We start from the raw sequence: 15,493 nt of genomic DNA, 5'->3' as shown, positions 1-15,493 counted from the left end.
TACACCCCACCAACAAACAGTAAATGGTAACAAATACAATGTTAATCCCCTTATCAACAACAACGATCCCATTCTCCCACCACCCCAAACAACTGCCCACCTGACAATATAAGCATCAAATCAAACAAACCCTCCCAAGGTGGAAAAAAAAGGAAAAAAGAAAAAGGAATCAGGAATCGCCTATGGTCACCATTGACATATACGGTCCACCCCCCCAAATCCCCCCCTAATATTCAATGCCATCCAATCCCCGAAAGAGTACCGTGAATGACACCCATGAATTGTAGACACTGCCACCACCCCCCCCCCCCCCAAAACTCCTCCCCTCCAATTCCTCTTGTAAACTCCTCCCCCCAACATCAGCTCCTTCCCCCAACTTTTCACCCCGGCTAGACTCACCGGAACCTGTTCTACCAGGCTCCGATAGCCGCAGCCCCTCACCCCACCTCACTCCCGTTCACTGGCCGGCTTAAACCGGCCAGCGTGGACGTCCCCGCCCGTGTCTCCTTCCCCCTTGCCTGGTCCCAGGAAAACCAAGAAATCTCCTTTAGCACACAACCCCTGCAATACACACCCAAGCCCCAACCTTCAAAATATTTTAGTAGATTTTTATTCTTACAGTGGATGCTGACGCAATAAATTTTTATTTCTGTGGTGCTTATTTGTTACTCTAGCTGAACAGTCAAAGCAAAAGGAAATTCTGCCTCACCTTCACACACAGAGAAATAAATAAATATTTTCCAAGTTGGGGCTAATGACTCACCAGTTATGAATGCAGTGTGTTCATCCCCACAGCTGATAGAGACAGCTTTGTCATTTTTTAGCCAGAACTTGCTAGGAACATTGTCTGAAAATTTGCTTTTACCAAATGTAAAAACAGCTCCAGAATCTGAAAACAAAATAAATTATATGAATTATTAGTATTTAATCGATAATAATGCTGGTATAGTATAAATGTCCTGAATCTGCTATTGCTGGAGGTGCTCCTACACTGTCTCACTGACAATTTTGTAATGTTGATCTAAACGGGCTACTAAATGTATACATGTGTATTTACATAGATATCTATGGCCTGGATTTCAAACAGAATTGGTGGCCCGACTCACCGGCTGGAAAATTGAGCGAGGCCGCCACTGTCAGCCCGGGAACACAAAACCCAAGATAGGATGTCCTGTCTCCATCAGGTCTGCAGCGCCACTGGGAACGGTGGCTCCTTCTGTGACCACAGTGTTCCCCGACGCAGATGTTTGCTGGAGACCATACAATGTAAGTGGGACAACATTGCTAGGTGTAGTCAGGCAGGCCCTGGGTAGCAGAATGCGATTACTGTTTAAGCAAGCATAAGGTACCCAAACAGGAGGGACCCCTGCCCCCAACCTGAAGCCATAGCCTGTTAGCCAAGGTATACGCGATTGCCTCACCACATGACATGGACACCCCCAGCACTACTTATTTGACCAGTGGCCATTAATTGATTTACTGTTTTTAAAAATGTGCGCGCTAAATTACTCACAGACCACCAGAAATCAGAGTATAAAATAACAACAAACATCAATCCAGTGAATATAAACAGTAAACCAGCCTTTGGAAATTCACGTTCTGTGCTCCAAGTCATACTGCACTATAAGGGTGGCACAGTGGTTAGCATTGCCTCACAGCGCCAGAGACCCGGATTTGATTCCGATCTCAGGTGACTGTCTGGAGTTTACACATTCTTTTCGTGTCTATGTGGGTTTCCTCCAGGTTCTCCGGTTTCCTCCCACAGTCCAAAGCTGTGCAGGTTAGGTGGATTGGCCATGCTAAATTGAACCTAGGTGGGGTTACGGTGATAGGGCAAGGAGTTGGGCCTTGGTAGGGTGCTCTTTCGGAGGGTCGGTGCAGACTCGATGGGCCAAATGGCTTACTTCTGCACTGTAGGGATTGTATGATTCTAAGATAACACATTCTTGCAAGGTTATTATTTTGTATGTGTATGTCTAACATTTTATCATTATCATTATCATTTGAGGGAAAATTTGCCTCAGCAAATCTACACCATCCAGTGGTAATATTCTTGCTTAATTCAGAAGTTGATGTTTTCAAGCCCTCTTCAGAGATTTGAGCACATAATCTAAGCTAACTTTTTTTTAAAATTTAGAGTACCCAATAATTTTTGTTCAATAAAGGGCAATTTAGCGTGGCCAATCCAACAACCCTGCACATCTTTGGGTTGTGGGGGCGAGACCCACGCAGACACGGGGAGAATGTGTAAACTCCACACGGACAATGACTCGGGGCTGGGATTGAACCCAGGTCCTCAACGCTGTGAGGCAGCAGTGCTAACCACTGCACCACCGTGCTGCCCCATAATCTAACTCTTAAGTGTATTGCTAATGGAGTGCTTCACTGCTCGAAGTCTCACCTTGAAGCCAAGATCACATGAGATCGACAGAAAAAAATCCTACAGTACTATTCAAGGAAACGCAGGGAATGTTTCTGGTGTCATGGCCAACAATTACTCTTTAAGCAACAGTCCTAAAACAGTTCTGATTTTTTTAAAGTTACTGTTTGTGGAATCTCATCACGCGCAAATTAGTTAGGACATTTTCCCATATTGCAACAATGACTATTTTTCAATAGTACTTCATCAGGTGTGAAGGATTTTGCAACGGCATTAAAAAAGCAGATTTCTCTCTTCATCTAGTAATTTACAGTGAGTGACCTTTCATGCCCTCATCTCAACAACTTCTTACATTCATTTCCATCAGTTACCCAGATTAACCAGTTGGGCCTTGGCTTTCAACCTGGTCCTATGCAATCCAGCTCAATTAGCAACAGAAAAGGCTTTTAAAACGACGATGGACACCAGCTTCACATCATAATTCTAGATCGGAATACCTCATCATTTGGCAACAAATTAACAATATTTGCTATCAACTGAAGAATGTACAAATAAACAATTCAAAATAAAAATGATAAACAACTACTTGCTGACTGATCATTTAAATCCATTTCTGTACATCAAATTTCACTCCTTTCATAACTGTATCATCGTAGTAAATAACGCTCCAGCAGTACTGTTCAATTTTGTAAGGGAGTTTGAGGTGATGGCTTAAAGGGAGTTCATTATTTGAATGAATAAAGAATAGAATGCATGACAAGGAATTATAGTTGAGAATAAATCACAGAGCCTCGCAAAATGCATGTGATATTTTGTCAGGGAGAAATCAGATTTGGTTAAATAAATTTGGTGCAGAAATACTTGTCAGTTCTCAAAGGGTTAATAGTCAGTTTATTTTGGGTGAATTTTGAGTTAATTGATGATGTGAGGATTTACACAAACTCAATCAAACAAAACAGCTCAGTCTTGTACGCCACTGTCAGGTGCCCTTAATTCATTAGGACTGAGTTTAGGAGGAACTTCTTCACCTAAAGGCTTGTGAATCTATGGAATTCCTTGCCCAGTGAAGCAGTAGAGGCTCCTTCATTAAATGTTTTTAAGATAAAGATAGATCGTTTTTTGAAGAATAAAAGGATTATGGTGTTCGGGCTGGAAAGTGGAGCTGAGTCCACAAAAGATCAGCCATGATCTCATTGAATGGCAGACCAGGATCGAGGGGCCAGATGGCCTACTCCTGCACCTAGTTCTTATGTTCTTATCTCACTCATCTCAACCTGCAGCACGGAGGTTGCTTTGTGGCCAGTGTTGAATTTTGATTCTTAAAAGGGGACACATTTTACAGAGCTCATTTTAAAATAAAGGGGTGCTTTAGCTTAGTTCACCATTCCCTTCCATCACCCGATTATATTTCTCCACAGTGAATGGGAGGAGTTGGACACCTGCACAGTTGCTATCCATGTTGCTCCACTATCAGCTCAGCATGCTTTTAAATATGGAACAATATGGCACATCGCCAGAAAAGATTTCCTTTTAATAGGTTTTTGAATTTGGCACAGAAATATAAAATATTTTTACAACAATTTAAATTGCAATCAAAATATGTGGACTTCCGGTTACAGCCGTGAGCTGAGCGGTTGCATGAAAGGTGACTCTCGTCTAAGAACTACGACTGTGGCCTTTTAACCCCAACAAGCAGGCACCAAAAGTACTCATAACCCCCCAGTTTAAACACCCATTAACCACACTGCCACTTTCCAGGATGGGAAAAATCAAACCACACAGATAAAAAGCCAGCAAAGGCGAGGGGAGGAGTGACCACAGAGTGACACAGTGGTTAGCACTGCTGCCTCACGGCATCGAGGACCAGGGTTCAATCCTGGCCCTGGGTCACTGCCCATGTGGAGTTTGCACATTCGCCCCATGTCTGCGCGAGTCTAGTCTCATCCCCACAACCTAAAGATGTGCAGGGTAAGTGGATTGGCCACGCTAAATTTACCCTTAAGTGGAAAAAATAAGAATTGGGTACTCTAAATTTATTTTTTTAAAAGACGAAGTGAGGGAGGCTCAGCATCAGAGCAGGGAACGGCACGTGGGGGCGCGGAGCCGTACAGGACCCGATAATGGATGGATCCAACACCAGGACAGGAAACATGTCATGTATGGCACGGGAATTAAACACCTGTATGTAGCAGTTTGGCCGGGTGGGGGGAGGAGAGACACTGGAGGTTCAACCACCCAAGGGAGAAAAAATTCTCCTTTTCCTCCTACTCACAGACTTCTTTGTCGTAGGGAAGATGGTGCTTCCATGGGCAACAGAGATGGAATACTCCACGATTGTAATGTTCCACCTCGTGCCACACTACACGGACGTGAGGTTGAAGGCCCAACATCCCCTATGGAGGCTGGATGCAGCTCTCCTCGCCAATAAGGAATTCTGCACAAAGATATCCCAAGCCATCGTCGATGCAATCAGAATGGGGAGGTCTCACCCTCCATGTTCTGGGTGGCACTGAAGGCAGTGATTAGAGCCCTTATGGATAAGAAAGAAAGGGCAGCCAAGCAGCGGCTGATCGACTCCATACTCGAGGTGGATCGGCGGTACTCCATGGCCACAACCATAGAACTGCTGGCGGAGAGGAAAAAGCTGCAGATGGAATGTGAACAGCTCTCCACAGGAAGGCTGTCCACCAGCTCCGCCAGGCACAGGGGGCTCCCTTTGAGAACGAAGCCAAGGTCAGCTGCATGCTGGCACACCAGCTGAGAAAACAGGCAGCCGCAAAAGTGATAGTGCAGGTTAGAGACAGAAATGGTAGCAGACCCAAGAGAGGTTAACGAGCCTTTGTAAACTTCTACCGAGGGCTATACACCTCCAAGCCCCCAGAGGGCAGCTCGAGGATGGAACAGTCCGTTGCTGGACTGGACATACCGGATGTGGGGAGGACAGGAAACATGGGCTGGGCTGGAAGCACCGCGAGAGCTGGGTGAAATTGTGGAATACGTTAATTCCATGCAGTCAGGAAAAGTGCCAGAACCAGAAGAGTTTGTGTGTTATTCTGCAGAGTTTGGATAATAAATGCAAAATGCCAATAAAAATATTTATTTTTTAAAAGCTTTGTAATTCGAAGGAAACTATTCTTCACCAATTTTGCCATCTATTTTGTAAATGTTCACATTCTAGGTACCCTTATATATTAATACACTCAACCCTGCGACAAGCATGGCTGCAATGAGGCTTTGAATCACCATTCAATCTGTGATGTTTCAAACCTTAAAATGAAACACAGAAAATAATTGCACACTTCGGTTACCACACAATTGTAATACAAGATACAGCAATTAGCATTAGTTGAACTGTGCTGCTGACCCTTGTCTAGCAGGCAATTCATCTCTATAGAAACTTGGATCGAAACTCAAATGGTTATAGTATAGATTTTGACCTAACACAAGGTCTTTCTCCTGTGTTATTGTGTTGAACAGGTGTTTCTTCGAAAAAAGATTTGGCAGCGGTTTCTTGAGGGCTTTGTTTCTTTTACAAAGTGGTAAGAGGGATCAGGTGTGCTCAAGACAGGCTTTGGCAGCAAGGTTGAGGTCAGAAAGATTGCAATGATGCTGCTTACTGATTCCTTTGATTTTTAAAACCACCCTAAAAGCACAAAGAAAATGTCAATGCTGCAACAATTTATATGTCCAGTTTGGAAGCACTTGGCTTACACATCCACATTAGACTTTGGAAGAGTCGCTTTGTTGATTTTGCCACATCTGTTCAATTATTTTTACTCTGTGTTACTCTCTGGTTATATTTCTCCCTTTGTTAGTGTGCTCTGTATCTGTAACACTTTCACTGTGTTTATCTGCTATAGATATCTTTTTCCATTCCATCAGTTGCCTTTTCCTCCAGTAATCTTTCACTGTGTGTGCCTTCTTCACGCCAGAATACACAATGTCAAGCCTGAACTAGGCTGGGTCCTCAAGCACAGGGTAGTGGGTAGATGTGGTGCTATCTGCTGGAAGGGAGGGTGGACCAAGATCAAAACACAGGTTTTGCATTAGGAGATATGAGACCACATCAAAACAACCAGAAAATTAGATACATGCTTCTAGATAAATTTGTAGTTTCTTCCTGCTTTTTCTCAAGGGGTTTGTTTTCCGATAACTATTTATAAATATATTTAGAGTGGCTCAATCATAAACTAAACCGACTTGGCTGCAACATGCAGATGTGGGGAGAGAAAAAGGTTTTACCAGGTATACTCGAGCAATGGTAGATCCCACATATAAGTCGACCCCCAGCTTTTGGACAAAAAAATCTGAACTCTTTGTATTTATCCACCCACTTGCTGAATTCAAACCTGCCCTGGTGCAAACCTACTCGTTGATGGGTTCACAGAACAGAACACCAATGGTTGTTGTTAAACTCATGCCTGCACAAGTCAACACGGGATGTCACGGTTAACACCTCACTGGTGCATGCCCACCAATCCTGTCCTTGAATGTGACAACGGTGTATCAAGAAGCTAAGGCAGATACACAGATCCGCTCAAACTTGCAGAGAAGACAAATAATGGTGCAGCAGGTAGAGCAGTGTTTTTCAAACTTGTTTTTACCAGGGACCCACATTTGCCAAGCGGCCGACCTTTGGGACCCACACCATCCAACCTTCGGGACCCTCGCCATCCGGCCTTCGTGGCAAATGGCATGTTCACTTATCTTTAATGCGAAAGAGGAGCCTTCTTGGTCCTCATGATCTCACTCCAGTCAGGTTCACAGGAGGAGAGGGCAATGCGCCTATCAGCTGTAGAGTTCAACCAGTTCCTTTGTGCCATCTTCATCTTTGTGAGAACGGAAACTCAAACCTCGCACATGTAGGTCGTGAAGAGCAATCGCAACAAAATGCTTGTTTTACTCAGCACTGGATATCCTGAGAAATGCTAATTCAGAATGGTGACACCCTCATGTGTTTTTGGCGTGTTTTTACTGTACTGTCACAGGCAAGGTAGAGCAGCATAGTCTTTTCATTTGGAGTCCACTGAAAGTTAATAACTGACTCTGGGATCTCAATCTCAAAATAAATTTTTCCACCCATCAGATCTCTTTCAAAATCTAAAAACTCCTGCCCTCATTTCAAAGTACTTCTCTGCATACAACACATCTGGGTTCAAAAAGGTGTGCAAGACAGGTGGACTCGCCACGCTAAATTGCAACTTAATTGGAAAAAAAAAAAAATGAATTGGGTACTCTAAATTTATCTTTAAAAAACACACCTGGGCTTTGCATCATTGTTTGCATTGGCACATTGACAAAACCATACCTCAAGAAAGCATCTTTATACTGCTTTGTTCCCAAGTTAAGTTTTTTTCTTTTTGGCTGTTAACCAGAGGCCCCAGAGCTTTGTAAAGAGCTAACACTAGCACTGTCTTCCCCTAAGCAGATCTCTCCACCAGATTCAATCATGGGATCCTGTCCAGTAGATACACTGCCTATCTGTGTCTCTGGCCATCTTTTTCTAATAAGAAAATGATTCCTTTTCAGTGCCCTTGCATTGCTTGCCAGCAGCTAGAAAATGGGAAAAGTTCTCCTCTGTGACTTGGTGCCAAAAGCACATACATACGGTGCGCTTGACGTGAAGTGTACATGCAGGGTGTGTGCCCTGCTCACTGCTGCCACTTCTAGCCGGAATACTGCACACAGCCTTATTTCGTCTCATTTAGAAGATGGCAGTAGCCACCATTCTCAATAAAAATGCCAATAGTGGCCATTGGGCGCTTCTCCTGCGATCGGGACCACCGCAGGATGCCCACCAATCATTCCGCGTCCCTCCCGACACCAGCGTGTCACGACCCGCACTTTGAAAAACCATGAGCTAAATAAAGAATGCAAGATAACAGAAAATAATATTAGAGACTGGAGGAAGCTCGCTACACAGATGAGGCAATTACCTAGGAATAATGTGCAAACAGCATGTGAACTCAGATGGAAAATGAAGTTTCAAAATACAGAAATGAAAGTTGCCAGAACGTACTCGCAGCTTCTCACGAATCTATCTGAATCTTCGCCTGAAAACAAGAAAATTAGGCATCACAGATTTCAAAGATAGCCCTGGATTGCCTTTATGAAGAGAAACTATTTTGTAGTGCGACAGAATACCAAGGCTTCACTGCGCCTCCCGCAGAACACAGGATTATCGCATTTCATTGGTTTATAATCAAACAGCGACAAAAAAATGATACAGATTGACGTTTATCAGTAACATGGAGAGAATTCCATAAATTTAGAAATTTCAGCCTATGAACCGATGAGTTGGAGGGAAAACAGCATTAGGGAAAACAGCATTAGTGAAGACAACTAGCCATGAAAAAGTTGAATTAAGTTGAATAAATTTGTATACAATAAGTACTCATTTAACAATGCCCCATTTAACATTGTTTTGCTGTAATGTCTGTAAGTTAATGGGGCCTGAAATCACAATGAGCATTGGTAAATTCACTTTAACATTGGTTCCTGTGCGAGCCGATTGGTGCCATTTTGGAGAAATCTCTGCCGACTCCCACAATTGCAGCCTATCTCCGCTCCCCGAATTACAGCCTCTGCGCTACTCTGAATTGTGGCCTCCCCCTCCTCCCCAACCTCTTGAGTTGCAGCCTCTTCCCTCCCCCCCCATTCAACCTCTGAGTTGCAGCCTTTCCCCCCCTTCTCAACCTCCGAGTTGCAACGTCTTCCCATCCCCAACCGCAGGGTTACAGTCACTCCCCCTCCCAGGGTTGCAACACCTCCCACTCCGAGTTGCGGCCTTCGCCCAGACTTCACATTGTGGCCTCTCCCGCACTCCCTGACCCACCCTCTCTCCACTTCTCTTGCAGGACTTGCATTCCCATTCAAGATTCATACCTGGTTCAAATTCAGAGCTCCGACCGTGTGGAAATACAAGTCTCGAGGGTGCAGAAGTGCCGAGATGGGGCTCCTACAATCCAATTTTTTGAAAGCTGCTCCTTTATTAATGTTCTTCTCCTGAGCCCTCATTCACAGTGACGGTTCGGAGAGGGAAGTGGCAAGTGGGAAAATGTTGTTTTACTTTTGATTAGGAGAGTCTGATAGAACCTGACAACAGTTTTAACATTGATGCCTATGGGAACTAATGTTTCACTTAATGTTGTGGTGCAACCACAACTGTGAGTAATTAGAGAAATTTGATTAATAATAATAACCTTTTATTGACACAAGTATGAAGTTACTGTGAAAAGCCCCTCGTCGCCACATTCCGGCGGCTGTTCGGGTAAGCTGATACGGGAATTGAACCCGCACTGCTGGCCTTGTTCTGAATCACAAACCAGCTGTTTAACCCACTGAGTTAAACTCTAGTGTACACAAATTAATTTCTGTCCCAATGGTTATTAGTTACTTATAAATAAAAATTCAAAAATGAAATTACTTTTTGGACTCCTTTTGTGCTACTTTTGGTGGCAGGGTTAGCAGGAACTGTCTCTGACCAGACAACTCTGCAATAGCCATTGATGGGAGACAGTGAATTTCAACTCTTCTAAACCATTACTCATGTAAAAGTCCACCCCTCAACCTTTTGGCGAACATTTAGTCCCAGAAACACAACTTTTTTTTTTTTAATATAAATTTAAAGTACCTTTTTTTTCCAATTAAAGGGCAATTTAGCATGGCCAAGCCACCTACCCTACACATCTTTTTGGCTTGTGGGAGTAAGACCCACGCGGACACGGGGAGAATGTGCAAACCCCACACGGACAGCGACCCGGGACCAGGATCGAACCCAGTCCTCGGCGGTGTGAGGCAGCAGTGCTAACCATTGCACTGCCGTGCTGCCCCAGAAACAGAACTTTTTCTTGAGTATATCCGGTATATATAGAGCTTGCAGTCTGGATTGGGTTTCCGGTTCCCATAATCTAGAAGATGCATCTTCTATGTCCTTGCAGAGAAACGTATCCAAGGAAATACCAATTCTTAATTATTCCACATGAAAAACTGGGCCAGTTCCTGACTGGGAAGATTACAGCTTGTAAATAATGTATGTACAATACAAAGTGTATGTCCATTATCTAATCATCTCCTGGACTAATTTTGATTGCCGAAGAGGGTCAGAGCAGCTGGGCCTTGGGATTGACTTTCCTTTTGCCTCTTCCAGGAGATAATAATAATCGCTTATTATCACAAATAGGCTTCAATTAAATTACTGTGAAAAGCCCCTAGTCGCCGCATTCCGGCGCCTGTTCTGGGAGACCGGTACGGGAATTGAACCCGCGCTGCTGGCCTTGTTCTGCATTACAAGCCAGCTGTGCTAAACCAGCCCCTATTACACGCCTGATGGTGGACAGGTGGGTATGTGTGCCAGGGCAATGTGTACTGGGTCAGGATGTCCCTAATGCCAGGATTCTGGGAGGCTTGATGAACCAACTGGTTAATTCTTACCTTTCAAATTTATTATGTTTAGACTTCTGGTGGCGGCCATGAGCTGAGCAGTCGCACGAAAAGTGGCTCCTATCTAGAAATTCTTTCTTTGACCCGACGAATGGGCACCAAGCTTGGAAAAAGCCGCATCAATCCAATCCTCATCGACCAGTTTGGGATGCCAGCGAACCACCAGATAGGATGCAAGGGGAGCAAAAGTAAGCAGCGCAGAGTCCCAGCGTCGGAGCCAGTTGACGCGAGTGGCAACACAAATCCAAACATGGTGGACACAGCAGAGTTATAAATGCCATTCCAGTCTTTGACAGAGAGGCTGATGGAGTCATCGCACTAGAACTCCAAAAGCATAGGGAGGCAGGAAAGGAGGTCCTAATGTCGGCGACGGAGACTGCAATCGAGGTCACACTACCGTCCATATGTGGGTCGATAGACAAGGTGCAGTGACGGCTGGCGGCCCAAGGAGCGACAATCCGCAAAGTGGAAAAGGCGGTCACTGAACAAGACAAACAAATCGCCTCATTGGAGGCCAAACTAACGAGGTTGGCAGCAACCCATAAGACTCTGAAGGCCAGAATAGATGACCACAAGAACAGGTCTCGGCGCCAGAACCTCCGGATCGTCGGGTTACCAGAGGGCACTGAAGGTACGAGCCCAACCGAGTACATATCAAAGATGCTCGGGAAGCTGGTTGGGAAGGAGAGCTTCAATAAACCCCCAGAGGTAGACCGGGCTCACAGGTCGCTCCGTCAGAACCACGACCTAGGGAACCATCGCAAGCAGTAATCGTCAGGCTACACGGGTACAAGGACAAGGAACGGTATCTTGAATTTGGTGAAGAGCACGTGGACTTGCAACTGGGAAGTGTATGCCATCAGTGTCTTACCAGGACATCGGGGCCAAGCTAGCTAAACGCCGAACGGAGTTCAATAGGGCCACGGCAGCACTTTTCAAAAGCAAGGTGCGATTCGGCAAGCTCTACCTGGCGATACTCTGGGTAACATACAAGGACAGGGACCTTGTAACACGCCGAAGGAAGCAAACAAATGTGCAAATTAACAGATTGGGCAAGAACTGAGCGGGATGGCACACAGTCATGGACGGTGAATAGTGAACGGTGGGGGATATGCATTGCTTAATTGAGTTTTTATTTCTTATTTCTCCTTTTTCATACTTTTTGCAGTTTTTGCCCCAGTTTGCAGTCAATTCTGCAATGTCACTATGGATGTCTGGTGGGGAATTACCACATGTATCTGCGCTGAGTTATCTTATAGATCTCGTGGGACACTGTGGGTTCCAGGGCAGGACCTTGCACGTAGCGGACCCATGCCATCCGAGTGAATAGGGGTCTGGCATTCCTCCTGGGGCATGGCATCAAAGCCAATCCTCCGCCAGCACCAAATAGGGCGACACTAAATAGGGACGGTAAAGATTCAGGGCTGTGGGGGATTGGACAGGTTGGGCGTTATTGGGCTTACTTTCCGGCGACCATGAGGGGGATCTCCCAGAGGGAGTGGACTTTTTTGGCAGCGGTGCGGAGGCCAAGTAAACAAGCTGGGGGGGGGGGGGGGGGGGGGGGGGGGGGGGGGGGGGGGGGGAAATTGAGGAGGGGGTAATTGGCTCGGTCGGAAGGAACTGGGTAGCTTACCCCCATCTGGTGTTTGGCTCTTAAGTGCATCTCCTGCAGAAAGATTACATCAATGAAAAGCATGAGGATTGATGTAATCTTTCTGCAGGAGATGCACTTAAGAGCCAAACACCAGATGGGGGTACAGTAAGGAAGAACTGGGTGGGAAAGACATACCAAGCGAGCTTTGACACGATGGCAAGAGGGGTAGCAATTCTATTTAACAAGAGAGTAGCCATCATGGCGGCCAATACACGACGGACCCTGGGGGACACAGTACATAATGGTGAGCGGGGTTCTGAAAGGGACCCTGTGGTACTGGTTAATGTGTATGCCCCGAACTTGGACAATGCAGAGTTCATGAAGACGACATTGGCAGATATCCCTGTCCTCGACACCCACCAATTGATCATGGGTGAGACTTTAACTGTGGTCTGGACCCAAAGGTTGACAGATCAAGCCCCAGATCATTGCAAAGTCGGGAATGACAAAGGAACTGACCATCTTCATGGGTCAAATGGGGGGAGGGAGATGGATCCTTGGAGGTTCAGCCACCCGAGGGACGAGTTCTCCTTCTTCTCCCACATCCACAATGTAAACTCCTGAATAGACTTCTTTATGGTGGAAAAATTGGTACTTCCAGGACTAGTAGGGGTGGAATATTCTGCAAGACATCTCAGACCATGTACCACATTATGCGGATGTGCGTTTGGAGACCACACGGGCCCTGCATCCCCCCACCCCCACCCCCCACCCACCCCCACCCCATGGTGGATGGACACAGCTCTCCTCAGTGACGAGGCTTTTTGCAAAAAGATGGCATCAGCCATCAACAGATACGTCAGCTCCCTCCACATTCTGGGAGGCACTGAAGACAGTGGTCAGTGGAGAGATAATAGCATACAAGGCACATAGGGATAAGGTGGAGAAGGCAGCCAGACAGCAGTTGAACAACTCCATACTGGAGGTGGATCGGCAGTACTCCACTGTGTTAACTGTGGAGCTGCTAGTGGAGAGGAAAAGATTACAAATGGAGTTTGAGCTGATCCCAACCAGGAAAGCAATGAGCCAGCTCCGCTAGACACGGAGGACCTTCTACGAACATGGGGACAAGACCGGCTGCCTGCTAGCCCACCAGTTGAGGAAGCAAGCAGCCACACACGAGGTCGCACAGATCAGGAATGAAGGCGAACGGGTGGTCACAGCTCCAACGGAGATCAATGGAGCCTTTGCAACCTTCTGCCAGGGACTACACGTCTGAGCCACTGGAGGGGGACTTGAAGATGAAGCAGTTCCTGGATGGGTTGGTCTTCCCAGCTATGAGGGAGGAAAAGGGGCAGGGACTGGAAGCACCGTTAGGTCGAGAGAAGGTTATGGATGCAATCCAGGAAGCCGCGGGGAAAAGGAGCAGAGTTGGGTGTGTTGCCGTTCAAACTGGCTAAAAACAATGTTCAGATAGCTGGTGATCCATATAGCCTACTACTGGGCCTGGCTCCACAAATGGAACTTATCGAGCCTGGTGGGTGAGGTAAAGGGGGACCTGCAGAGGTGGGACATGCTCCTGCTCTTCCTGGCGTGGAGAGTGCAGTCAATAAACATGAATACCCTTCCAAGGTTCCTATTCTGTGTTTAGTTTGTTCCCGATCTTCATCCCAAAATCCTTTTTTGCCAGAGTAGACAGATTGATCTCGGCCTTCTTATGGGAGGGGAAGGCTCCATGATCGATAGACCCATCCTATAGAGCTGTGGGACTCGGGGGCCTGGCATTGCCAAACTTCCTGTGCTATTATTGGGCATCAAACATAAAACGGTGCGGGGCTGGCTGGGTGAGTCGGGGGCAGAACGGGTACAGATAGAAGAAGTTGTGTGTAGTGGCTTCCCTACAGACACTGGTTGCTGTCCTGCTCCCACTCTCCCCGGCCAAACACTCGACAATCTCAATGGTGGTTGCTTCACGGAAAGCCTGGAACCAACTAAGACACCATTTCAAACTGAGAAACATGTCCATCTTCACTCCCATTTGTAATAATCACAGATTCATCCCAGCCAGAATGAACGCACATACAATTTCTTTCTTCAAATTTTTCCAATTAAGGGGCAATTTAGCTACCCTGCACACCTTTGGGTTGTGGGGGTGAGACCCACGCAAACAGGGAGAATGTGCACATTCTGCATGGACAGTGACCCGGTGCCAGAATCGAACCCGGGTCCTCGACACCATGAGGCAGCAGTGCTAACCACTGCACCACTGTGCCATCCGGCCACATACAAGACTTGGAGAAGGGAAGAGGGGCTGCTGAGGTTCAGGAATGTGCATTTTGACGGCAAAGTGACAACATGGCGGAACTAACAGGGAAGCTCATTGATGAAGACGAACATCTTGCCACGGTCAACCGCACCCCCCACTACTTGCCTTCAAACAACCGCGCAACCTCAAACAAACCATTGTTTGCCGCAAACTACCCAGCCTTCAGAACAGCGACCACCACACCACACAACCCTGCCACGGCAATCTCTGCAAGACGTGCCAGATCATCAACATGGGTACCATCATTACAGGTGCCATCACCCACTAGGTACGCGGTACATACTCATTTGCCTCAACCATCGTTGTCTACCTCATACGCTGCAGGAAAGGATGTCCCGAAGCATGGTACATTGGCGAGACCACGTAGACGCTGCGACAACGGACGAACGGACATCGCCCGACAATGTTCCCTTCCAGTCGGGGAACACTTCAGCAGTCAAGGGCATTCAGCCTCTGATCTTCGGATAAGCGTTCTACAAGGCAACCTTCAGGGCGTGCGACAACACAGAATCGCCGAGCAGAAACTTATAGCCAAGTTCCGCATACATGAGTACAGCCTCATGGGACCTTGGATTCATGTCGCATTACATTCACCCCCCCCCCCAACAGCTGGCCTGGGCTTGCAAAATCCTACCGACTGTCCTGGCTTGAGACAATTCACACCACTTTAACCTGGGATTACCCCTCTCCCTGGCTCTGAAAAGACTTAATTACCCTGCAAATGTTTGCATTCAGAGTATCATCTTGCATC

The 15,493-nt window shown here is 46.4% G+C and overlaps 1 protein-coding gene across 1 annotated transcript in view; it reads right to left on the bottom strand.

Annotated features, from left to right (window-relative positions):
- Positions 1-15,493, bottom strand: part of rpgra (retinitis pigmentosa GTPase regulator a) — a 97,924-nt gene that overhangs the window by 59,093 nt on the left and 23,338 nt on the right. Inside the window, exon 2 of the mRNA XM_072513887.1 lies at positions 764-889. Coding sequence (XP_072369988.1) covers positions 764-889 — 126 coding nt within the window. The remainder of the gene's footprint in view (positions 1-763; positions 890-15,493) is intronic.

Source organism: Scyliorhinus torazame, chromosome 8 (genome assembly GCF_047496885.1).
Source record: "Scyliorhinus torazame isolate Kashiwa2021f chromosome 8, sScyTor2.1, whole genome shotgun sequence".
In the NCBI taxonomy this organism is placed as follows: Eukaryota; Metazoa; Chordata; class Chondrichthyes; order Carcharhiniformes; family Scyliorhinidae; genus Scyliorhinus; species Scyliorhinus torazame.
Note: the sequence above shows the minus strand (reverse complement) of the source record. Positions and strands in the feature narration are given on the sequence as shown.